This window comes from Lonchura striata, chromosome 16 (assembly GCF_046129695.1).
Source record: "Lonchura striata isolate bLonStr1 chromosome 16, bLonStr1.mat, whole genome shotgun sequence".
NCBI lineage: Eukaryota > Metazoa > Chordata > Aves > Passeriformes > Estrildidae > Lonchura > Lonchura striata.
The window spans coordinates 4,044,910-4,069,215 of NC_134618.1; the positions used below are offsets into that span (position 1 = coordinate 4,044,910).

A 24,306-nucleotide genomic window follows, 5' to 3' on the forward strand; every position below is an offset into this window, starting at 1 on the left:
AGGAAAGAAGACAAGATGCATGCAAGTTCAGGGTCTGTTATTTATTTACATAAAAACACCGACTAGTGCCACAGTTCCACCCCTGAGCAAACAGCAGCTGCCTGTGCTGGTCAGGCTGTGTTTGCAGACCTGTGTAGTGAGAGACCCCCCCACTTTGCTCTGGGAGCTGCAGGGCAGGGGAGGGAGAAGCAGCCCCGAGAGGCTGATCTTGGCTCCGCTGCTGGCAGCTCCTGTCGCTGCCTGCTTGCCCCTGCCTTCTGCCTCAGGTGAGTGAGCTAAAAATACCCCCTACACCACATGCAAGGAGGATCCTACAGACCCTGCCAGGCCCAGGACGGCTCTGGAGCTGCAGCCTGGTAACAAACTCCTCTACTCTACGTGCCGGGCAGCCGGGACATGCCGGGTGTGGTTTTGGCTCTCAGGTTGCCGAGGGGGCCAGGGCTGCTTGGGGCAGTCCCTGCCCCCAGAGCCGCGGCAGGGCTGGGAGGAGGCGCATGCAGCTGGAGTGGCCACCGGGCAGGACGGAGGTGCTGATAAGGGTGCAGTGCTGCTGCCGGGCCTCTCGTTCTTGGAGGCAGCTCTGCCTCCCCTCGGGAAGGGGCTTTGACATGGGACTGGAGGGGGCCGTGAACCACATGGAAACCTGGTGCGTGGTACCGTCCTTCTCCTTGTCACTGAGCCCCTTCCTGAAAGTGCTACCAAGGCTGTGCTGCATCCCCTGAGGGCACCATGGTCTGCCTGGGTCCCCTCCTGAGCTCATCCCAGCACATCCCTGCAGCCAGGCACCCTCTGCACTGTGGGACTGGGTGGGCACCTCCAGCAGCTGCTGCTCTCCCCAGGGCTGCTCCAGGTGAGAGGGGCCTCGCTCACAGCCTGAAGCACAGTGGGGTGCAGAGGAATGCCTCCCTCTCCTGTGCACTGCAGGGCAGCTCCCACACGCCTCCCCTGTGCACCAGTGTCACCAATCCCACTATTCCCAGTGAGGAGCAGAGCTGGGGCAGTGCTGGCAGCCCCGCGCGGGAGGGAGCCGGGGATAACACATACACACCACCGGCAGGAAGCGAGGGGCGATGCACACGCGGGGACGGACGGACGGACGGACGGCAGCGGGACGGGCCGGCGGCGTTCCAGTGGCTCCCGGGTGCCGTTAGCACATGCGCTTGTACGTGTAGATGTAGGCCTTGCAGTTGGGACACGTGTGTGTCACGTCCTTGAAGTCATCGAACAGGCAGGGGATCAGGCAGCAGCAGAGATCACACCTGGAGCACAGGGACAGGCAGAAATGCTGAGCTAGGGCAGCCCCTGGGCATGGGGTTCTCTCTGGGCCATGGGCAAGAGATGTGAGTAATTGTAGGGGGCTGTCACCCCAGGAACCCCTCTGCTGCTCCAATGCCACCTCTGTGCCAAGATCCCCACCGTGCCAAACAGCTCAGCCAAGGCCACCAGGACCAGGCTGAGCACTCAACACGAAGTCCCAGCTTTGCTTGCAGCACCTACCCCACGAAGCAGCAGAAGAAGCCAAGAAGGAAGCTCATGAGCCCAATCTCATAGGAGATCTTGGTGGTGATGGCTTGCTGGCAGTGGGGACACACTGTCTGCACGGGGGCACCCTGGAAGATCTCTCCCTGCAGCACTGTGACTGTGGTGGTGGCAGCTCCCGGAGGGACGAGCACTGTGGCTGTGTGGCCACCAGGAGACGGGTAGGGGCCTGGGGCAGGGTAGTAGCCCATGGGGGGGTGAGGGCCTGGGGGTGGGTAGTATCCTGCTGTGAATGAGAAACACAAACAAGTGAGCACTTTTGTACGTGGCAGGAGAGGCCAGATCCTTTTTGGGGAGACCCCCACCCTGCTACAACACCACCCTGTGAGTACAGACTTGGGGCCAGCCCTGCTACAGGCACTGTGCCCCCCACCCCATCCCTAGGAACCTCGCTGCAAACTCCAAATGGCAGCTCAAACCCCCTCTTGTGTCCCCCCACTCCCCAGGGCACCAGGAAACACGTGCTGTTGCTGTCCCCACCCCCTGTCCCCCAACCCCTTGCAGGACTCACCTGGTGGCACGTAGGGCCCAGAGCCATCCGTGGGCATGTGGGGAGGCATGAACCCCGGCTGTGAGGGTGGCTCATATGGGGGGGGTCCGAACTCAGGAGGGGGGATAGGAACCCCCTGGGGCTGTCCCACCACTGGGGTGACACCCTCTGAAAGGAAACACAGTCAGCAGCCAAGAAGGCAGGGAAGGAAGACAAGAGGTAGCAAGAGGTGGGGGACAACCCCTTAAGCCGCATCCTCCTCTGGGCCATAAGAAACCCAAATTCACCCCACAGCGGGGAGCAGTGCCAGGCTTTGAGCTGGGAGCGCTTCCTGCTCGTGTCATTGCCCCTAGGACCCCTCCTGCTTCCCCCAAGGGTGACATGGGGACAGAGGGAGCCAGGCATTGCAGCACCCTTCCCGGCGTGCTGAGGAGAGGCCACAGCCAGGGCAGGGAACCCGCAGCTCCTTGGGTGCTGTCCCCCAGTACCTGGTGCAGAGGGGGGGCCGTGCTTCTCTTCTATCAGCGGTGCCGAGGGGCCCCCCGGGTAGGGTGGGGGTGGGTCGTTGGACATCGCTCCAGGCAGCCCTGCAGGGACAAAAGCCTTTAGGTGACAGCAGCCCTTGGTGCCACAGGCACACGGAGCTGGCGTGGTGCTTGGGATGGAGGTGACAGGCAACGGAGGAGGCTGGGACTGGTGCCACCACTGCAGCAGCCTCAGCTTCCCCTCCCAGGCAGAACCAGGGGTATGGCCCCAAAGCTGGGCAGGCTCTGGCCAGGCAGCAACTCCATGGTGTAAAATCTTCCTGCTGGCTCCATGGGGCTTCCCTGCAAAGCCCACCTGGTGCACAGCAGCTCATCAGGGCACCTCTGGACTGTGTGGCCACACTCCAGGGCAGTGCTGGGCTGGAATTTGCAGTGCCAAGACTTGGCTGCATCCCTGGGGTACCAAAGGTGGGGAAGAGCTGCCCAAAGCCCCCCACCTCCACCCTCAGTGACACAATGCTGCGCCCTGAGGGATGGCAGGACCCCTGCCCTGAGCCTGAAGTGCAAACTCTGGGATGGAGGGTGCAAACCCACAGAGCATTCCTAAATAAATCCAGTGAGATAAGGTAAGACCATATTTAACAGCTGGAGCTGTTATTTTACATGGGGCAGAATTTACCTGTCCTGTTCCCTGCAGCAACAGCTCAGAGGCCTTGATGGCTGAGAGAAGCAGCTCCTCTGAGCAGCGTAGTTTGGAAGGCAGCTTCTTCCACTGGGTCTGTGTAAAAGGAGACAGCAAGTGAATGATAGAGATGGAGGCACAGCTACAGCATTGTCCTGGCTGCCACACCAACCCCTTCTCTCCCCAGGCAGGAGCCTCCCCATGTGCCCCCTCAATAGCAGGCATGAGGCTCTGTGTCCTTGGCACGTGGCAAAGCCCCACTGACATGCTCTGAGATCCAAGGAAGTGCAACAACATCAAGAAACATGATTTCCCCATCTCCAGTGGCTCAGTTATAGCTGGTAGGATGTGACTAAATTGGGAAATACAAGTGAGAGGCTGCTCATTCGGTGCTTGGGACAGCTGCCATCAGGTATGGGACAGGGTGACATTGCTGTCAGAGCCCAGGGAGCAGTGCTGGGAGCTCCATCCTTCACCCCAACAGGCCAGGAGCAAATGTGACCCTGCTTGTCCAGTGCCACGTGCTGGGCAGCCAGCCCAGAGCACACCAACCTCCCCAGCATGGCACAGGCACCAGGCCAGGCAGCCAGTGCTGCCCCAGCCCTGCATTGCAGGTGTGCCCACAGAGGTGCCCATGGGGCTCAGCCACCTGCAGCTGAAGGGTCAAGCAGAGCCAAAGACTCGGAAAGCAAGGCAGGAAGACCCATCCTCCCTCACCTGCATGGCTTTGCTTTATTCTACTCCTGTTTTCCTACTTCACGCTCCCTGCCACTAACAGCCTCCTGCAAGGGAGCAGGAAATTTAATCAGTCCCTGGAGGAGCACCATCACTGCTTGCTGCTCACAAAGGAGCACACTGATCCCCCCCAGGAGCTGAGCAGATTCCTGACAGGCACAGGGTCTCCCCCAGGATGTCCATATTTCCTGACTAGAATTTCTCCCCCGAGGTCTGCAGCTGCAGCCACACAGCTTCAAAGAGTAACACTGGGGCAGCTGGGGGTCATCTTCCTCCTGCTTCTCACTCCAGTTTCTTCCTTAAGAACCCAGGCAAGCAGAGTTGCCATGGCACAGAGCATTTCCAGGCACACTGCAGAGCCTGCCTTCTCCTTCAGTGACCTACAAAGCTCAAACTGGGCCGTGCTCCTTTTAGCTCAGTGGGGATGTGAAGAAAAGGAGGATTTATTATTCTCAAAGTAGCCAACCCTGTGCATCCAGGAGCCTCAGACCTTCCTGTCCCCATGCCTGCAGGGGTTCTGGATAAGCCCAGCCCAACCAGAGCATCCCAGAGTCCTTACATGTGGACACCAGCCTCCCAGGGAGTTTTCCTGTGCCCACAGCTTTCCTAACATAAAAGTTCTCCTCCCATTCCCGCTCAGATGCTGCTTTCCCATAATAATCTTTCAACACTCCCCAGCCTCACTCCCCCCATCAAAGCAGCTGGCAAGAAAAGGCAGGAGAGGAGGAGTCCTCCACCAACACCCATCAGATGAAGCAACAGCCCCAGGGTGAGGCAGCCATTAATTAATGCTGCCACCCTGCCCAGGAGGGACTGGCAGCCACCAGGGTGCCAGCCCTGGGTCCCAGAGCCACACGTGCCCTGGGATGAAGGAAGCTGTGGGACGCAGGGCCCTTCTGCTCGTACTTGGCAGGCTCAGTTGCTCCTAATGCAATATTCTGCTTATTAAGAGAGATCTGTAAAGAGCAAGATGTTGGCTGTGTGCCCTTCCCAGGAGGAAAATAAAGCCTGTTGCTTTTAAGCCTCTTAGAAGCTGTTTCTCTCCTGTGCTTTCTTTCATCTTAATGTGAGCAGCACAAAACTCAGCCCATTTCTGATGGAGAGCTCCGTGGGATACCAGAGGGCACTTGGCTTCCCCTTGGCACTGGGCAGGAGCTACCCCAGAGCATCCCTCACCACCCTGGCACTGACAACCCTGCAATATTCCAAAAATACCCCGTTTAAGGTGAAGATCTGATGGAATCACCAATGTCTTGTGCAGGTCCTTTGGAGCAAGGACACACTGCAAGCTCCTGAGACTCAAAAGGAGCTGGTTATCATAGCAGGATGGAGAGAGGAGATGCTATTTCCAGCTACAAATGCAGATTAGCTCTTCTCAACTGGAAGAACAGCTTTTACTGGTTTCCTCTGCAAATTAACTACAGAGGATAAATCCACTATGGAACCAGAATCATCACAATCAGTTAAACACAGAAGACAGGCAAAGGACCCCCATGTCCCCCAGGGAATTGATACTTGCTAAAGAAAATGAAAAATAAAATATTCCCATTAACCTGCTGGGGCACAGCACTGTGACAGACACAACCAGGACAGCACAGCTCCATCACAGCCTCCACATCAAGCAGAAAGGGCTTGGCCCACACTGGCTATGGCCTCAATCCATGTGTCCTCCCCAGGCTTTGTGCTCCCTGATCTCATTCCAGGCAGCTTTTGGGTGAAAAGATGGCCCCTAGAAATCAGAGGGTAACTCTCAGCCCCAAGAGGTCTGTCTGAGGCTTCTCACACAGCCAAAGTGCCGTGGGGCAGCACCCAGCCCTGCCTGTGGAAACACAATGCTTTTAATCCACTCCTTCCTGTGCTCAGCAGCCCCCTACCCCCCTAAATGAGGGATTGTAGAATTCCAGAACGGTTTGGTTTGAAAGGACCTTAAAGCCATGGGCAGGGACCTTCCACTGTCCCAGGCTGCTCCAAGCCCTGTGCAACCTTGCCTTGGGCACTGCCAGGGATCCAGGGGCAGCCACAGCTGCTCTGGACAACCTGTACCAGGACCTGCCCACCCTCACAAAGAATAATTTCTTCCAATCTAACCCTGCCCTTTGTCAGGGTGAAGCCATTCCCCCTTGCCCTGTCATTCCAGGCCCTTGTCCAGAGGGCATCAATCAATACTCCAAAGCCCCTGGTTCCCATTACTGACATGTTCAAAACTGACACAAAGCAACTTCCAGCAGTGATGAGAGGAGCTGATGTGTCAGGGCCCAGTGTCCCATACTGGCTGTATTTCCCTGTTACATCACTGCAGAAACAGTTTGGGATTCAAACATGGCAAGAGGAAAGGTCTGCACATCCCACCTGCTTTCCAAACAAAGTGAGCATCACTCATCAAAACAACTGGTGTGCAGTGGGACCAGGGAATATTGTGCCACCAGAACAGGTCCTAACACCATAAAACAGATAATGCCACAAAAAGGATGGACACAGATAATTCAGATTTGGTCTGCTCATGCCATTCTTCCCCAGCAGCAGCTGTTTGTGCTTCAAGCTGCCTCCTCACAGATGCAATCTCCATGAGTGAGACAAACCTGGCAAGGGCAGAGCAGATGCATGCAGGTCCAACTCACGTGTGAGCCCTGATGGTGCAGCACTGGCCCCAGCAGCTCTGAGTCAGCCTCACAGCACCACTGAGATCCAGCTGAAACAGCCTGTGCTGTCCTTGCTCCTGCTGCACTTGTAACTGAGATGCACAGCAATTCAGCTGCGCTTCCTCCATGGGAGCAGTGGCTCCAGCCACTGAGACATGAAGCAGCATTTGTTCATACTCAGCCACGTTCGGTGACGCTGACACTTGAAAAGCTGCTGCTGCACATTTTTGGAGCTCTTCCTCCATAAAAAAAAAACTTCTGATATTTGAAAAAATAAAAAAAACACACTAAAATTCAATTAATAAATAAGAGGAAAATATATGAGCACTTTCAGCTTCACTGCACATCAAAGAGATGCAGATTCCAGCTTCCAGGCTTTTGGAAATACAGCTTAAAAAGTCAAGAGTCCTGAAGATGCTGGGCCTCCACTGAGCTCAGCACCCTTCCTTTAGAGATAAGAACATCACTGTGGCCAAAACCATCCCAGTCTTCCTCGCCCTGGGAAAGATACCTGTGTGCCACAGGTTATGTGCTTCAGAAACTAGGAAATACTGAGACGAGGAAGGCACAAAAGGCCAATCAGATGCTGGCAAAATGTCATTTAAACCAAAGTCTGTTACTCTTCAACAGGAGCTTTAAGGACAGCAAGGAGGGAGAACCAAGCAGGGTGTGCTGAGGGGGACAGAGCCATACCCTGACCGTGGCAATCCCAATCCCAAATCCCAGTCGCCCTCCTCCACAATGGCATTTCGGAACAGCACCTCCAAACCCAGCCTAGAGCTGCCCGTTCCCTGTGTTACACCTGTGCCTGGAGCTCACAGGGATGCTTCCCTCTGCCCTTGCTGTGCCCAGAGCTCACAGGGCTTTGCCCCTGCCCGTGCTGTGCCCAGAGCTCACAGGGCTTTGCCCCTGCCCGTGCTGTGCCCGCTGGCACAGTGTGCAGGGACGTGGCTCAGCTCCCACCACGCGCAATCCCACCGGACAGCTCTTACCTCCAAAGGAAAGACAGCACAAATCTCTGCTGAACAAGCACTAGCAGTGGTTATTTCTGCCTGGTTTTTATGCAGAACAACAAAAAGATGTTTTCCATGCAAACAAGCCAAAGCTCCCCCTCAGCTTTGCCTCTTCCCATGCGCATTTGCTGCCCCCAGCCTGCACACCACCTCCCCGGAACCAGGAGGGGAGGACTGAACAGCACAGAGTGCTTCAGCCCCCTTCAGAGAGAAGGATGTCCTGGCAATCCCTGACCATGTACCGGCTCCTTTACCCGCTGTTAACCTTGGCAGCACTTCCTCAACTCCTCATCCTGGTCTCAGCCAAGGCAGAAGAGGGCGCATGCCTGCAGTGCTCTGCAAGGCGCCGATGGAAACGGAAACCCGAGTGAAGGATGAAGGAAAGGTCTGTTCTTTTTCTGAGCAACTCAGCTGCTTTTTCCCAAGTCCAAGTCACTGCCAGGGAGCACAAACCCACTGTTTGGGAACAGCCAGGCTGCTCCCAGAACAGCAGATTCCTTCCACACTTCTGCACTAAGATTTCAGCTGCAGAAAACTGCTTCTTCCAGGAGGGTCAGGCTGCTCCTTCAGTGCAGGCACAGAAAGGTCAGCTGGCAAGGCAGGCCAGCAGCTCTCCTTTAAAACAAAGGAATACTGCAGGTTTTTCATCATGTGAACCAGGTATGTCAGACAGCCAAAGCTCCCTGCTCTGCTCTCCAGTACACAAATCTCTGGAGGAGCTTTCCCATTGCAGTCGTTTACCTGAGGACCTTGCACGTATTGTTTGACCTTCTGTGTGCCACCATCACCCAGCAGACAAATCACCTCAGAGCAGGATCCTCGCTGGCAGCCAGGTGCTGTATCCAAAGCAAGATTTCTCAGGGCATTAAATCCAAAGCACAAGCAGATAATCTCCACAGCGCAGCCCCGGCTCAGCTGTCCTTGGCCAGAGATTCAAATTATCACTTCCAGCAGCTCCTCTGCACGGGTATCAGGAAACCAGACACAAAATCCTCCCTGCTTAAGACAAGGAGGCTTCATCTGCAACTCCCACAAAGGGTTACGTGCGGGAGGAGTGCCTGCAGGACCTGCTGCCGCCTCTGGGATTCTCTCCAGTGCTGTTCGCCTCCGGATCGGCTGACCAAGCGCTCTTGGCTGTCACACTGGGGCTGCAGAAACAGCCTTGCCAGGACCTGCTCAACCTGAATATTTAAAGAAAAACCAGGCAAAATGAAAAGAACTAACTGGGGTAGCTCGTTCTCTCTGCTGTTGGCTCCCAAGACGTGGCACACGGCTGTGGGAAGCATCACACTGGCAAGAGCTCATGGTGACATCCAGGAGCCAGGAGGGGCTGCAAGAGAAGAGGGGTCACAACCCCACACTTCAAAACTGGACCCCAGCCCTTCCAGTGTCAGGACACTGGGGAAAGCTGAGGTGTGGACAGAGCACTCTGCACCACCAGGACAGCTGAATTTGGCCCCCAAAAGCCAGTTTTGTGAACACAGAGCAAGCAGGGAGCACAGGGCAGGGAGGCTGCCCCACAGGCTGCCACTGTCCCAGCCAGGAGGTGCTCACTGTTCAGACCCTTCCAGCAGGTGTCCTGGCTGCACAGGAGAAGACAGGCTGCAAAACACCAGGTGTGCTCATGGATGGATGTGCTTAAAGATAAATCTGAGCTCCTCTTTGTCCTACCAATGTGCTCCACAGAGATGAGTAAAGGAGGGTGCTGCAAGCCAAATCCCTGGGGAAGCAGAGAGCTTTTCCATGAGACTTTCACTGCAGTTCACAAAGAATCCAAGCTAACACTCGATAACATCCATGGGAAAGCATCCAGTGATAGCAGCAGCTGTTGCCTCCAGTCCTCTGTATCTACTTAATTTCCCCCCTGAGAGGATACATCCTGCATTACATCATCCCTTTGATATCTGTTAATAATGGTGATAACACAACCTGTCAGAATCTCAAGCAACATCTACTCCAACAGTGTTTTAATGTAGCATGAAACACGACTGTGCCAACAAGAATAGCTGTTCATTTAAACAAGCAAACAAAAATACCCCAGCTCAAGAAGCTTAACAGCAAGCAGAAGTCTCAGGAGGTCGGGAGAAGATCCACAGCTCTTAAGCACAGTCACAGATCCGAGCTCACCTCTGAGGGCAGCCCAGAACAGAGGCTTAAGGATGAGTTAGGAAGGGATCAAAGGCAGAAGTGTCAGTCCCTCCCACTCCCAGCACTCATGGATTTGGAGAATGGGCAGCCTGGAGGTTCCCAGGTCATTCCCAGTCACCAAGTACTGCTCTTCAGTTACCTACACAAAAAAGCATCTCCTGCTGTCAGCATCTGCTGCCTCCCATCTGGGGGAGACCAGCACAGAGAAGGTACAATGGGTACCCACTATGTGTCACAGCAAACCCCAGGGTTTTATAGATTCCCTTTCCAATATCAAATTAGAAATGTTTTATTTCTTTAAACACTCACTCTTTTATTTCTCCCCCCTTCTATAGAATTTTTTGAGAGCAAGTCAAATAACACAGCTACATCATTGCTGAATCAAACTGAGTACGTGTGACATCCATTAAATGACACAGAGAGCTCCAAGGGAGGAGGAAATTAGAATCAGAGATGATCAGCAGTTTTGCATTTCAGTTTCAGACTTAATCAGAGCCCAAGAGCATATTCAGAATTCCCTTGCAGATTTCGCAACACAACAAAATAATTTTGAATACACTGGTGGTGATTCCAGATCCATTTTCAAGTGCTGTACAAAACATATGCCATGGCACTGATGTTTCCTTCCCGAGGAGAGCAGCAGCTTGCTGCAGCACTGACTCCAGTCTCCAGCATGAGCATTTCCCAGGCTCACAGATCCCCCTGCCTTGGCAACAGAGAAGCTGCTGACATTCAGATTTAACTGGTACAATGTCACCTTGCACTTTTTTTGAGGACTAGTGCGAAGTGCTCTGTGTCACTCGATTTTATGTAAGGCCAAGGCTCACTCTTTGCAAAGCAGTGTGGTTTGGGGTCCAGCAGGATCGTGTGTGTAAGGTCTGAGATCTCTCCAGAGTCCCACTGCCAGCCAGGAGCATCCACACACATCCCAAGATGTGCACTGGAGAAACTCTTCCATGCTGAGGCTGTGTTACCACATTCACTTCCTTGCTCCTACAGAACTTCCCAGTTCCAGACTGGGACCTCTCCTGGAGCTGCCCAGGGTCACCAGCATGGGGCTGGATAGTGCCATGGCACTTGGACAGGAGGAGGGTACCTGGCACTGCCCTGCTCCCAAGCCCAACTCATTTGGACTGCTCAAAGACAGATTACAATGTCCCAGAGGGGAAAACCCTTGGATTAATCAACAGCCACTGAGTGTGCCCAGTGCTGGGCATCCCCAAGTTACACAGAGCTCCTGCCATCCCCAATTCTTCCTCCTGTTCCCACCAGACTTGGCTAGTCCACATTGACTTCCAGGTCCAGTAAAGTAATTTTCACTCCTCCATGAGTGTGTTTTCAATTTGCAGCACCAGGTCCTGCCAACTCCTTCATAACCCCTTCCCCAAAGCTCCTACTGAAAATCCAGGACAGAGCTGGACTCCAAGCAGCTCTAACACACAGAACACCCCTCCCCAGGTCCCTGCTCTGGGCTCTTCCAAACCCTTTCTCTGTCACAGCAACATCTCACCATCTCACTGCCTTGCTGCTCCAAGAAAAGCATCACTGGTCAGAGGGTTTGGAACAGTCCTGAGGCAGGGTCACTGCTCCCACAGCAGAGGATGGGACAGGGAAGATCCAAGCTCATAATAGCAGGATGCCCTCAGGGCAGGCAAACAGCTCAGCTGCTCAAATCCTCTCCTGAGCCTCAGGAAGACAGAGCAGCTGCCACAGTTACAACACTAAACTGGCTGGGAAATGTTTTCTCACATCAGAACAGCCCAGCAGGCAGCTCCAAACTGAGCTCCCACCATGCTAAACCATCCTGAATCATGGCAAAGAGTCTGAAAGGCTAAATTAACACCCCCTGTGGCAGCCACGAACTCTGGGGGAAACCTCTGCTCCCAAAACACAAATATGCTCCAGATGACATCCCTGTGGCAGACCTGCAACAAGAAAGAGCTGATATTTAACACCAGGAAAAGGTCTCAAGTCCCTGCTTGCTCAAAGACTACGTGAAGATTTTGGAGGAGCTGAGTGGTCCCAGCAGTGCAGGTGGGAAGGACAAGCTGATGCTTCAGCACAGGCCCAGCCTCCTGCCAGCACTTCCTGATACAGCACAAAGCAGAATAAAGGCATTTAGTTAATTAGGAGACAAACCAAAGATGCCTCTAAGAAAAGGGCAGCATGCACACACCACCAGCAGCTTTTTATCCAGTGCTCAGCTAAAAACACAATCCCAAAGAGTGGGCAGCAGCCGAAATCCCATCCCCACTGCACTCCTCTACTCCATATTCCAGGCTTTATCCTCCCCTCCAACACACGGATCCCTTCTGCCCTGAGCTGGTGACTGGCACCCAGAGGACCTCCAAAGCATCCCAGGTTGGAGTCACTGCAGCAGGGCTACAGCTTTGGCTGGAGTTCACGAGTTCCTCCCAAGATGGAGCTGCACTGAATCCCACAGGTTCCTTTCCCTCCTTTTAAAAGGAAATGCTTTAAAATTAAATGCTTTAGAAGGAAATGCTTCTCATTTGGAGAAATAATCAATAAAATCTAACAGGCTGCTTTTCATTCATCCCCAGCCAGAAATGTAATCTCCTGTTAACAGCACAGCCCTGAACACATCATTTATCTGCTGCAGGGACCAGCACACGCAGATTTTACAGCTGTACAGAGTGGGGCTGCCTGCATCACAACGACTAATTTATTCTCAGAAAGGCTAATTTAATCTGGCAGCGAATGTTCTCAAAGCCTCCTCACACAGAGCAGCTTTTCTGTTGGTTGGCTTAACAACAATACAGCATATCCAAAAACGTGGAGGGATGCTAAGGAAGAACACTGCCCCTGTGTCTGAGCCCTCTAGTCTGAGAAAATTCTCTTGGTAACTACAGGCTTTAAGAAAACATAAAGTCCTTCTGGTTTTTCAAAATGCCAACTGTATTTTCAAGGCAAATATACACCAGTTTAGGCTATTTCCCCCTCACATACAACTGTGTCTTGACAGAAGGAGCTGGGCTCTTAATAAAAGTAAAACCCAGCAAAGTTCAATATTAGACAACTCACTCACTTCCAACTGCACATCAAGAGCAGCAGCCAGCACACCTGGAACACGGGTGCTCCCTGCCACAGCAGGTGACTTTCCCTAGCCCACACTGCATAGGAAGAAACTTCAGAAAAAAATCCAAAAGCTTTTTGTTTAAAAAGGCTGGATAACTGCACCATGAAGTGTTTCAGAAAGAACATCCTTTAGCTTCTTCACCTCTGCCATCTGCAGGGTGGCAATAAATAAGCCATCAGAAAGTTTTTTTTTTTCATTGTTTTTAAATTCTAGGTGGTGTTTTCCCTTTATTTGTGACAGTACAAAGGCACCATGTACCCACAGCCAGGCTGAGCCACCTGACTTTCCATGGATGTGGCACCACATGCTGGTCCTCACCTGGATCTACCCCTTGCTCAGGAGAACCCTGGAGAGCCAAGCACAGCTCCTGGGAGTCAGAGGGGCTACACCAAGGCAGATTAAAGCTTTACAATAGACAGAGCTGTAGCAGTGCAACTCTCCATGCTCAGGATTGTCACCACCATCCTGCTGGGAAAGAAAAGCTGCTGCTGTGCAAGCCTGGGTCATGTCTGAGAGGGCTCCTCTGCTACAAGGGCAAAAACGTGCCCCAGATGACATCCAACAATTTAGGACAATTCAGTAATGTGGGAAAAAGGCAAACATCAGAAGGAAGCAGAACATTTATGCAGGCCACAGAAGAAATAGAGAAGAAAACAACACAAACACTTGCCTTGTTCCTATCTGTCAGGAATTGCTGTCCCAAGAATAGCCTATTCAGAAACCAGGAAACTCAGAGAGCACCAGGGAAGGGCTGAGTCATGGCCATTTGGAAAAAAAAGAAACAACCCACAACAAACCAACCCAAAAAGGAAGGAGAAAAATCATGGGACAGCAGTTGTTCTGGATCTTGGAGATATGAACAAGTCAATCCAGAACATATTAGTCAATCTTTATTTTCAAAAGCTCTGCAAACAAATGGCACTGCCATAAAATGCAGTTGACCCTCCCTCGGCTCGTGGGAAGCAAATTGTTGTACCAGGAAAAGCTCCTGGTGCTTCCCAGCACCAGCCCCTGGCTGCCAGGACATAAATTGCTCCCAGTTTGTGCCTTGATTTTTGTTCCTCTGCAGCATTAGCATCCAAAAGATTTACAGGCTGGGCAAGTGCTTTCCCTTTGGAAAAGCACATCCATCTCAGGGATGCTATTAGCAGAGGGTGAGGAGCCATTTCCCTTCCCCACAGTGGAAGGGCACGAGGTAAAACATGACTTGGATGGGCTTCCCACAACTCTGAACAGATGAGCCAAAGCCAAGCGCTCCCATCTCACATCCAGCCCCAGCACAGCCTGTCTGGCCCCCAGCAAAAGTCTTCCCACACGACAATTTTTGTTCTGTGACTTAAATCAAATCAATTGTACAATAATTCTCCCCAGGATAGTAATCTTCCTCACTCACCCATCATCTGAGAGATTACACGTGCTCTCCAGCTGTGGGGCTCTGGGAGGAAGAGATTTCTGAGCAATGAGGGCCTTATTTTTCATACAATTCCTTGATGATCCCTCACAAATCAGGGAAAGGGGGCATTTATCTTTTCAATCAAGCAGCTATGCTTCAAAACATATCTGGAAAACACCTTTTAATTAATTTTATCTTGCCCTGTGAGGTACTGTCATATTGAAGTTGCAAAGGTAGGAAGTGGGAAACCCCTCAGAGCTGCTGCCTGTGGGAAGTGGGTCCCCACAGGACAAAGCCTGCTGTCCCCAGCCTGTGCTCAGGTGTAACTGCTCACCTCTTCCCAGCTCTGGGAATGGCTGGGAAAACCACAAGCCCTTCAGATGTAGGCCCAACCTTGACAGGAACTCCAGAATGACAGCTCAAGGAAACTGTCCCAAAGCAAACAGGCTCTCATGGTTCAAACTGTGAGTGAAATTCATTTCTCTGCAAAAAGCAAGGAGCAAAGAAAGATGAAACACAGCTACAGCATGGGCTAGTGTGCATGAATCACAGTAAGGTGTGATGGATGGAATTTAGGATTGCAAGACAGAATGCAGGATGGAACAGTAAATGTGTAAGCTTAAAGCAGAATATTTCTTCCAAAAACATCTTCCAGAGCTGTTAACAGGGACCCAGGCTGTCAGTGCAAGGTAGGGAAGATTTTTCCTTCTAAATGCAGAGACTGGGTATCAAAGAAGGTTCAGGAACATGTACAGGAGAGACAGTCCAGGGCAGTGGGACCCCCAGCTCAGCACAAATGTTTTATCCTAATGATGTCTCAAGTTTTAGCTTTTATATTTTTCAGATTCTGTGCTGCTTTAGTGTGTACTTCTGAGCTTCAAATTAGAGGATGGTGAGCTCTCTACACACAGTAAGGAGACAAAACAATTCCTTTGCTAGCTTGGGATCAAGGACAAATGATCCAAATCTCAGGCCCAAGAGCACAAACAACATGGTCTGAAGAGAGAAAAACAAGGAGGATGGGACTTCATAAGCTAAAGCTGGAATTGGACAATTAACTCCAATAAACAAATTGACCAGAACTTATAAAAGTGAGAGACCCCATGAGCAGTTGTGCATTTTGTGACCATTTTGGCTCATCTTGGGTGTAGCCCTGGTAGGGCTCTGGTGCTGCCCAAGGTGGATCCACTGAGGCCTCCTAACAAATCCCTACTTTATTCTTTAGCTCTGTCCAGCCTCTGTTCTAGATCAGCCTTCACAAGGCATCACTAAAATCTTTGGAGAACTTTGTAATATTCAATTTTCTTATGTATAAAGAAGGCAAAGGATAGAACTATTACTAATGCACAGTAACCTTAATAATCACAGTAAAAATGAAATGTATTACTTAATTTGCACAGAAAGCCCCAGGTCAGCTCTTCATTCTCTGATGATCTCAGGTTCCATCATGCCAAGTGGTACAAAGATGCACTGCCAGCAGCTGCTCTGCACAGTTCCTAAGATGTTAATCACATTGTCATCTTTTGGAGCTATTTATTTTGTTTTCTTACCCTAAATGCAGGCCTGGTAAGAGGGCCCAGATTAAAGACAGCTGCAATGAAGTGCCTCACGTGGAGATGTGCAGCATGCAGCACTTTGCTCCTGCCTCCATCCTCCACCCAGATCAACGACCAGAACAGGGCTGCTCTCAAAGAGCTGTTTCTCACCACCACAAATACACAAATTTAAGACTGAAGCCACAAGGCAGCTCAGAACCAAGCAAAACTGAATGCCCAGAATCTCCCTGAGCATTTCAAAACAGAAATAAAATCTGAGCTCTCCCTGCCTCAGAGACTTCATTATGGTAAGAAAATTGATTGTGGTTTCCTATGGCAGCTGCTCCAACTACATTCCCTTTGATCAGAGAAGGAGACAGGTTCTATGCAGAGCATGTACAGATCTGACACTGCTCATGAAGGTGCTTCTCTCCAGCTGTGAGATGGGTACCCAGTGCTGTTTGGGAACAGTGGGAAAACACCAAGTGAACATCACATCCCAAGGCAGAAGTTGCTCACTGTGTGTTTTTTGAAGGAAAAGGTGTGCACAGACCTCTGTGTTTGCACACTTGTGTGCTCAGATGCCTTCCTCTGAAACCTTCAGGAGAGTTGATTGGCTCCAGGCTGGAGCCCTTTGCCTGTATAAGAGCTGCAAAATCAGGTTGTGGAAGGAAAAAACAACCAAAAACCTCCAGCATCAGCAGAACTACTAAAGTTCCCACTACAAACCCTTACTGTTCTTGTATCAGGGAAAAGGGAAGAGTAGTGCACAATTCAAGTCCTTTTAAGACATCACTGACTGCTGCTAAGAACCACCAGGCATATCAGCATCTATTTGTTGTTTCCTGATTCCCTGCACACCTTGTGTTCAGCACCTGTGCGTGGCCCACTCTGGGAGAACACCCGAGAAGCTGGCACACCTGTCTAGAAGCTCCATCCTGCTGCCTTTGTCATTATTTTAATCCCCAGATTATGCAAATACTATTTATTGCCTCTCTGGCTTACCTGGCATCCACCAGCCTTTCCTGGAAAGGTACAGGAAAACTATCACATGGCACAGAGCCCTGCTAAGAGTGGCAGGAGTGAAGCACCAGCCCCACTGCAGACCCCACAAAACCCACTCTTTATTTCAATCCAGTATGGCTGCCCCTGATTAAAGCAATCACAAGAAATCAAAGGTAGGGCTTTACAATGTACCACAAACAGACATAGAACACTGAATTTCATACTATTCACAAGCAGAAAGTAAGTCTTGGATCAGAGCAGATACTAACTAGTTTGTGTATGTCCTTCCAAAACCACTCATCCTCATACTGGAAGATCGACACCATCCTTTAAATACATGCATTTATCTGCTAAATTCACAATTGAAAGGGAAAAATATTTTTTTTTACATGATAAAATTACTTTCATCCCTTCTTTGGCTGTGTTAGTGAGTAAGACTGGCAATGGCAACATTTCTGCAGGTGCCAACACTGTGACAACGATCCAAACTCCCCCCAAAACATACAGATGTTGTGGACAGGCTTTAGTCTAGGCACTGCCTGAACATCCCTCAGCTACAGAAGCACCCTAGCTGTGCTCCCAGGACGTGTTTGCCACCTGTGCTTAATCCAGAAGGAAAACAGTGCCCATTGTGTCTTCCGAGGCACAGAAAGAGCTGATTTGGAAGTGACCTTCACAAACATTCTCACAAACCAACACCAGGTGCTGAGGGAGATATTCTCTCTCCCTTGTTAACTGCAGCTGAGACAGAGCAGAACAGGAACACAAGAAAGTGAGTTTCAGAACTGAATTTGAGGTGAAAGACCTGTTGAGGGAACACAAGAAGCTAAGTACAGTCTTCCATCCTATGAGGAAGGGCTCTGAAACCAGAGAAGCTCCCTGAGTGTGACCTGTCCCTGTCACACCTGTGGCAGGATGTTTTGGTACTCAGCAGGAACACACACGTCCCACTCCCAGCACCAGCCTGAGCACACACGGCTCCACCAGCCCTGCAAGAGCAGCTGGGCAGGCCTGACCATGTTTGCTCCACTTGCCATTGCTCAGGGACATCTGGGGACACTGCTCCATCCCCCCAGCCTTGTCACAGCCATGAAGTCACCGCCTGCTTGCCTCCAAGCAGGAATTAGCTCCTCACGTAACACCTGAGGAGAACAGAGCAGGTACCTGGCTCAACACTTCCAGGGATTTCCTGGGGCACATGGATGTCACCACAACGTTGAGACAGAGAAGCCTTTGGGAGAGGGAAGTTTGCAGCTTCCACATGAGTTTGTTTAGCTCCTGAAGATGAATGAATGACATACTGTGCTTATATACCACGCTATGTCTGTGTAATACTCACTGTAGTTTTTCCTGCTGCCTACTCTGGTCACACTCTGAAATCAGCAGGGCCCCTGCTGAAATTAAAGCCCCTTTTTAAGTACTTTGAGTGAAGAGAACAAACAGGAGGCTCTTGTGCATATTCCCAAAGAGTTTCTCATAGAGTTCTACATACAGCCCAAATCCCCTATAATTATAATTTAAAACATCTGTACTTAAAACCATTGTGCCTGACCTCATCTCTACCACCTGATATTTTAGGCTTAGCCTAGAATGTGACAACTGCCTGTCCCCTGCCCAGTTCTCACTGGAGCAAGGAGACCACCTCAGAGCAGTTTTCAGGCCAAGGGGCACAAACCTACACTTGCAGGGACCTGGAGAAGTTTAACCTTGAGCATGGCTCATGTGGATGATCCAGAAGACACTGCCATGGCAGCATCCATCCCAGCCTGCGTGTTTCCACTCCTCTACACAGCCCTGGAGCTCTCCTCAGGATCCCAACCTCATTCCTCTGTTTAGCAACAACCACCACCACACCCTGTACTTTTCCTAAAGCAACCAAACACTGCCTTACAGGTGCTACCCTCTGCCTTTCCGGTCCCCTTGGGAGGGAGGACCCAGATCCGACCACCACTTCCCACTAATGCTTATTCCTTGGTGTTTGTTGCTGTGCCACACTATGCCTTCACGGAACGAGCTCTCTTCATTTCACACTGCCAATGTGCCAATATCATCCTTACCATCATCATTTCTCTTCCTGCTCGTCAAGACATCTCAGTATTTTTCGGCTCCACTAAAATGGGCTCATCATCCCTGACCACTGGGCGAGCTAGTCCCTCCCGAGCAGGGATACCTGGAATCACATTCGTTCCCAGGCCTGCTTCCCTGCTCTCCCGGGGCCGCCTGGATCCCCTTGGCTCCTGCCCCGCTGTGCCCGCCCTGCAGCCCCGCCAGCTCCCGACCTCGGCCGGGCGGCAGCGCTCGCCTTACACCGGGAAGTCTTTTCCCAAGCACACGACCTCGCTTTCCACCCGATTAAATTTCATCCCAGCCCTTCCCGGCCCTGCTGAGGGCACGGAGCTGAAGCTCTGTACGATTTCGGCAGCGCCCTGCCACACTCGGTCAGCGTCCACAGGAGCCGGGGCTGCCTCGGCTCCTCTCCGGGCCCACATCCGCGCCCAGCCGAACCTCCCCGGCCCCGCAGCGAGCGCCGAGCCCTTCCCTCGGCCTGGTTCTCCTCACGGAGTTCACCGGGGCTTCATTTCCACCGCTTTCCTTCCCGACAGCGTACTGCTGGTCTTCTCCTGCCTGCGTCCCCCCAGTGCCGAGTGCCCCCGGTTCTCGGTGTCCCCGCCGGTGCTCGGTGTCCCCCCGGTACGTCCAGCCGGCCCCGCTGCCCGGAGGCCGCCGCGGCCTGTCCGGGGCTGAGGGGGCCCGGGCCGCCCTCCCGCCGCGGCCCCGCGGGTCCCGCGGGTCCCGCACCGATCCCCACCGCCCACGGGCACCCACGGGCACCCACGGGCACCTACCGGCTCGCGGCGCTCCGGCCCCGGCGCGGGCGGGGCGGCGGGCGGTGCCGCGGCGGGGCGGGCCCGGGCCGCGGGCTGAGGGAGGCACCGCACGGCTCGGGCTGGAGGGGATCGGAAAGGTCATCCCGCCCCACCCCTGCCAGGGCAGGAACGCCTCCCACTGTCCCAGGCTGCTCCAAACCCCATCCAGCCCGGCCTTGGGCACTGCCAGGGGTCCAGGGGCAGCCACAGCTGCTCTGGGCACCCTGTGCCAGGGCCTGCCCACCCTCCCAGGGAACAATTCCTTCCCAATATCCCATCCATCCCTGCCCTCTGGCAGTGGGAGCCATTCCCTGTGTCCTGTCCCTCCATCCCTTGTCCCCAGTCCCTCTCCAGCTCTCCTGGAGCCCCTTTAGGTCCTGGAAGGGGCTCTGAGCTCTCCCTGGATGTCCCAGCTGATGCCCCACATGATGCCCTGCTCTGGCTGCTGTCCTGTCCCACACATGACATACCCATGCCACGGAGTCTGGCTGCCCCATGACCCGGGAGCCTGTGGAACCATGAAGGCACCTATCTGGCTCCTGTGGTCTTAGCTGCACTGCAGGGACTAGTTAAAAGAGCAGCATTCTAACACAGACACGGGTGGTTTCAGTCACTTCTCACCTGCCCCTAGGGCTCCAGAGATACTTACTCTGAGATTTAGGTGTGCTGGGTCCCATCCTGCCCCGACAGCTCTGCCTGGGGTCACTCTGGGCTGGAGAACACAGCTCCCACTCCCCAGGCAGGAACAGCCATACGCCTTGCAGGCTCCTCTTCTCTCTTCCCTGTGTCACAGTGAGTGGCCAAGCCACAGGTGACAACAAGACAGGCAGGCTGTCCCCACATCAAGACACAATCTAGTGGGAGACATTGCCACAGCACCAAGTTAAAGTTTAGACTCTGAGTGGGAGATGTTATATTTAAGATCAGAAATATCTGCCTCGCTCACACCTTGCAGCACAAGAATGTATTGTGGTGGCCTCCTGTCTTCTCCACCAGCAGCACGGGACTGGCCCACAGCAATTTCAGCATTTCATCCCATGTGGGACCTGGCAGCCCCAGGCCAGTCCCACCTCACATGTTGTGACCTTGGCTTTGAGCATTTTGCCAGCATGACAAAGCTGAAGCTGAGACATTTGTCCCCTTTGGACATCTTTCACTTCAGTTTGGGGAAACTCCATGGGCACCACTATGGGCTGGCCAGATGTGGTTGATGCTGTAGGTACCAGAGAAACATTCCCAAGTCCTGGTGTTCTCCACACAGTTCTTATCTCCCTTCTTTCCATGTCCCCATGCCTGTGGGGGAAGCTGGTACCAGCAGTCAAACCCATGTTCCTCAGGTCACAGACATGTTGCAAATGATCCCCACCCTCTGCTCCTTGAAAACCACTGCTGAGGGCTCCCAGCTGCAACAAATTTCCAGGAGATGCATGCAGCAGAGCTGAGCCAGTTACTGGAGAGCTCTTTGCAGAGAGGTTGGGCTCCCCAGAGACCTGCATGGATGGCACAAGTGCATGAGGTGACTGGGATGACAATCTTTCACGAATCCTTGTGGAAAATGCACTGAAGCCTCCTAAAAGGCTGCTCTGGCTGCAGTGACCTGCGGGGTCCATGTCACCCTCACAGCCGCTGGAGCAGCCACCCACTCCTGGTATCCCAGTGTCCTGGCCACCTCCACTTCTCTTGTCCCTCCTGCAGCACAGGATTTTACCCTCTAAAATTTTGAGGTCCTGGGAGATGTACAGGGCTTGGGGTGGGATGGCACTGGAGGTGGTGTCAAGGTTTGGAGTCTCCTGCCCCATCCCAGGGGCTGCCTAGCTCTCCCTCCTGGAGCAGGGTGGAAGGACTGATTTCTCTCCTGGTCCCAGTGGAGCTGTCTCAGGAGCTGTACCAGAGCTCTCCCTGTGAGGTGCTCACTGCTGAGGTGCTGCAGCCTCTCAGGTGCCAGGCTCCTTTGCTGGCAATGCCCCTTGGCTCCAGCATGGCTGGGGCTCTTCTCTCTCCCTAAAACTGCAGGGGCTGTTTGGTTTCAGAAAGCTGGGAGCTCAGTCCTGAGGCCTTGCAGTGCTGGCCCACAAAACCCCACACAGGCTGAGCTGACTGCTGGAGCAGCACGAGGCCATAGGGACCTGTCAGCCACATGAGAGTTCTGCTGGCACTGACATCTCTGTCATGCCAGGCCACTTGTGCCAGGTTGTGCCACCAGACCTTTGCCAGGTGAATGGCAGGGACACACTCGGCCCACCTGAGTCCCCAGGCCACTGGCAGCCCCCTTCTTTATCTGCCTTGTGCACTGACATGGCTGGGGGGATGTGGTCACTGTCCTCTGTGGCACCCCAGTGCTGGCCATACCCAGGGCCTGGCAGCAGGACCAGGGGCTCTCCACTGTAAGCCCACCCAGGTTTGGGATGTTGCTTTGCTGGGGGCCTGCAGGAGCTGGCGCTGCCCAGAGCAAAGCTTTGGTGTCTGCTTTCAGCCAGATCAGAGACCTAGAGGACGTGGCTGCCTGTCTGGAGAAGGTGCTGGGTGCAGCTGCAGGATGTAGAGAAGGTGTCCAACTGCCCATGGTCTCAGGAGGTGCTGCCCAAAGGCCAAAGGGGGGCTGCAACCCCACACCCCACTCTCCAGGAACACATTGGGGCATCTGTCAGGATGTTCTCGCTAGCCACCCTCTGGGGCTACCTCCCTGCCTTGCCTAGGTTCTGCAGCCACCCAGGTTCACCCAGGGCCACATGTCCTCCCCAGGGGCTGGGCTTTGGCAGGGAGGTGCTGGGCCAGCTGCAGGAGCAGTGCATGAGGCTGCAGGAACCTGCAGAGCAGCTGTGGGGAGACACCAAGGACACCCAGGTGAGGACAGTCTCCAGGCACAGCTCAGTAGCCACTCGTGCCACAGCTGGTGCCTGAACCAGGCTGGGTACAGGATTGCCCAGACCTGGCACATCTCCACTCAGAAGCAGCTCAGAGGGACAGGATTTTGTCACCATGCCATGCTGGTGGAGCTAGGGACAAACAATGGTGGGTGGCTCCGAGGAGGATGAGGGGAGGTTAGGGGATGGTGGGATGGTGAAGCACCACAGTGATTTCTGTACCTCAAAGGACTTTGTCTGGGAGCACTGAAGCTGATTGTAGTCTTCACTCTGCAACTTGCTGTGATCTTTTGTAGTGGCCACCCAGGAGCAGGGCTGGGCTGTTGTGAACAAGAACTGGCACTGGAGCGGTGGCAGGGCACGGGTCAGCAGGGGATGGCTGTCCCCCTGTACTGTTTCTGCTTCTCCCCCTCCAGTAATGAAGATCCTCCCAGCTCTGCTCCTGGCACACCACGGGGATGTGCTGCATCCCGCAGTACTCACACAGGTGGCTGTCCTGAGTGTCCCCAGGGCCACCAGCCCTGCCAGATGGGCAGAGCTGCTGCTGAGCACTCCCCTGGGAGCTGCTGAGGGTGTCCTGCCCCACGTTTGTTCTTGTGCATTGCAGGTGCAGGTGACAAACCCAGGCTCCTGGGGGCTGGTGACAAGCTCACAAGTGTCCAGGCTGACCATGGGGCTGTGAAATGGCATGCAGGGCTGGGGAGGGGCATGTGCACCAAGGCTTTGCTGCCTGGCCTTGGGGGACCGGTGGAGGTGGGGTCATATTGCCCTGGCACTCACTCATTGCAGTGGGGTAACACCACAGGCCAGAGATGCTCCCTCCTCTGTTGCCTCCCTGAGCTCCTGGGGACACACAGGGCATCCAGAGTCTGCCTCTTTTGGGCTGTGCCAAGTCCCCATCAGCTTTCTGACCAGTCAGATGACCAGGTCTGTGGTCTGGCACATGATTTTCCAATCCTGTGGTTCCTGGTGGCCCTGAGACAGTCACAGGCACGTTCCCCTCCTCACCACCCAGGTCTCCCTGTGGCTTCACCTGTTTCTCAGGCAGTTGTCTCTCTTCAAGGCTGGGGACAAATCCCTTCTCTGTGTGCCCTGGGTGGCTCTGTGCTGCACCCCCCATCTCAGAGACCACCCCCACTCCCAGCAAGACTCCACACTGGCCTGGATGTGCCCACCACAGCTGGGACAGAAGGTGCACAGCCCTGGTTTGCTCCAGGGCCCACCAGCTTGGCCCATTTCATCTCAGTGGGGCAGGACTGAGGGTGGCAGCTCCAGCAGAACTCCATGCAGGGAAGCTCACAAGGGCCAGCCCCAGCTCTTGCTCTCGGGCCCTGCCCAGGCTGTCCAAGAGGCACCCCGAGTGAAACCATCCCTCCTACATTGTTTATTTTAGCAACACAAATAAGAGACTGAAATTAATTATTGACTGGGGAATGCAGGGGCACAACCTTGCTGGGAAAGGGTCTGGCAAGGACAGCAACCTCCATGGGACTTGGGGAAGAGGGGACAGGAGCCAGGTCACAGCGGAACACCCACGACCTGTGGATGTCACAGGGGATCCTGAGGACTCAGCACAGCCCTGCCTGCTGGGGTCTCAGACCACAGCTGATGTGGAAAAACTGAGCTTCTGGGGCTGAGCCCTGGATGCACCTGCCCAAAAGCAGCTGGCAGCCACTGCATGGCTGGAACAGGCTGTTTGGAGCAGCTGGAGACGCAGCCAGCCCTCCTGGGATGCACTGAGCCACTGGGAGAGGGAATTCTGAAACACTGCAGGCTCAGGACAGCTTTGCCTGCGTCCTGCCACTGCTGCAAAC

The 24,306-nt window shown here is 53.5% G+C and overlaps 1 protein-coding gene across 8 annotated transcripts; it reads right to left on the reverse strand.

The window, feature by feature from the left end:
- Positions 1-20: 20 nt before the first annotated feature.
- Positions 21-19,667, reverse strand: CDIP1 (cell death inducing p53 target 1). Of its 8 annotated transcripts, none has more exons than XM_021540816.2 (6): positions 19,608-19,667; positions 3,194-3,292; positions 2,518-2,616; positions 2,051-2,197; positions 1,498-1,762; positions 21-1,259 (listed from the first exon to the last, which is right to left on the reverse strand). In XM_021540816.2, exons 3-6 carry the CDS (start codon positions 2,600-2,602, stop codon positions 1,148-1,150), a joined length of 609 nt encoding a protein of 202 aa, XP_021396491.1. In that variant the 5' UTR covers positions 2,603-2,616; positions 3,194-3,292; positions 19,608-19,667; the 3' UTR covers positions 21-1,147. The 8 variants fall into 8 exon arrangements, with proteins under 8 accessions (XP_021396491.1, XP_021396485.1, XP_021396490.1 ...); XM_021540810.2 differs by having other exon boundaries at positions 1,498-1,765; XM_021540815.2 differs by lacking the exon at positions 19,608-19,667 and adding an exon at positions 19,321-19,504 and having other exon boundaries at positions 1,498-1,765.
- Positions 19,668-24,306: the final 4,639 nt, after the last annotated feature.

Bases quoted from the DNA above. Each gene is read 5' to 3' on its own strand.
- CDIP1 (XM_021540810.2), bottom strand. From the start codon at position 2,602: ATGTCCAACGACCCACCCCCACCCTACCCGGGGGGCCCCTCGGCACCG. The intron at 2,198-2,517 runs GTACTGGGGGAC...GTTTCCTTTCAG, and splicing joins CGGCCCCCCCTCTGCACCAG to AGGGTGTCACCCCAGTGGTG. The intron at 1,766-2,050 runs GTGAGTCCTGCA...TCTCATTCACAG, and splicing joins TGGGCCCTACGTGCCACCAG to CAGGATACTACCCACCCCCA.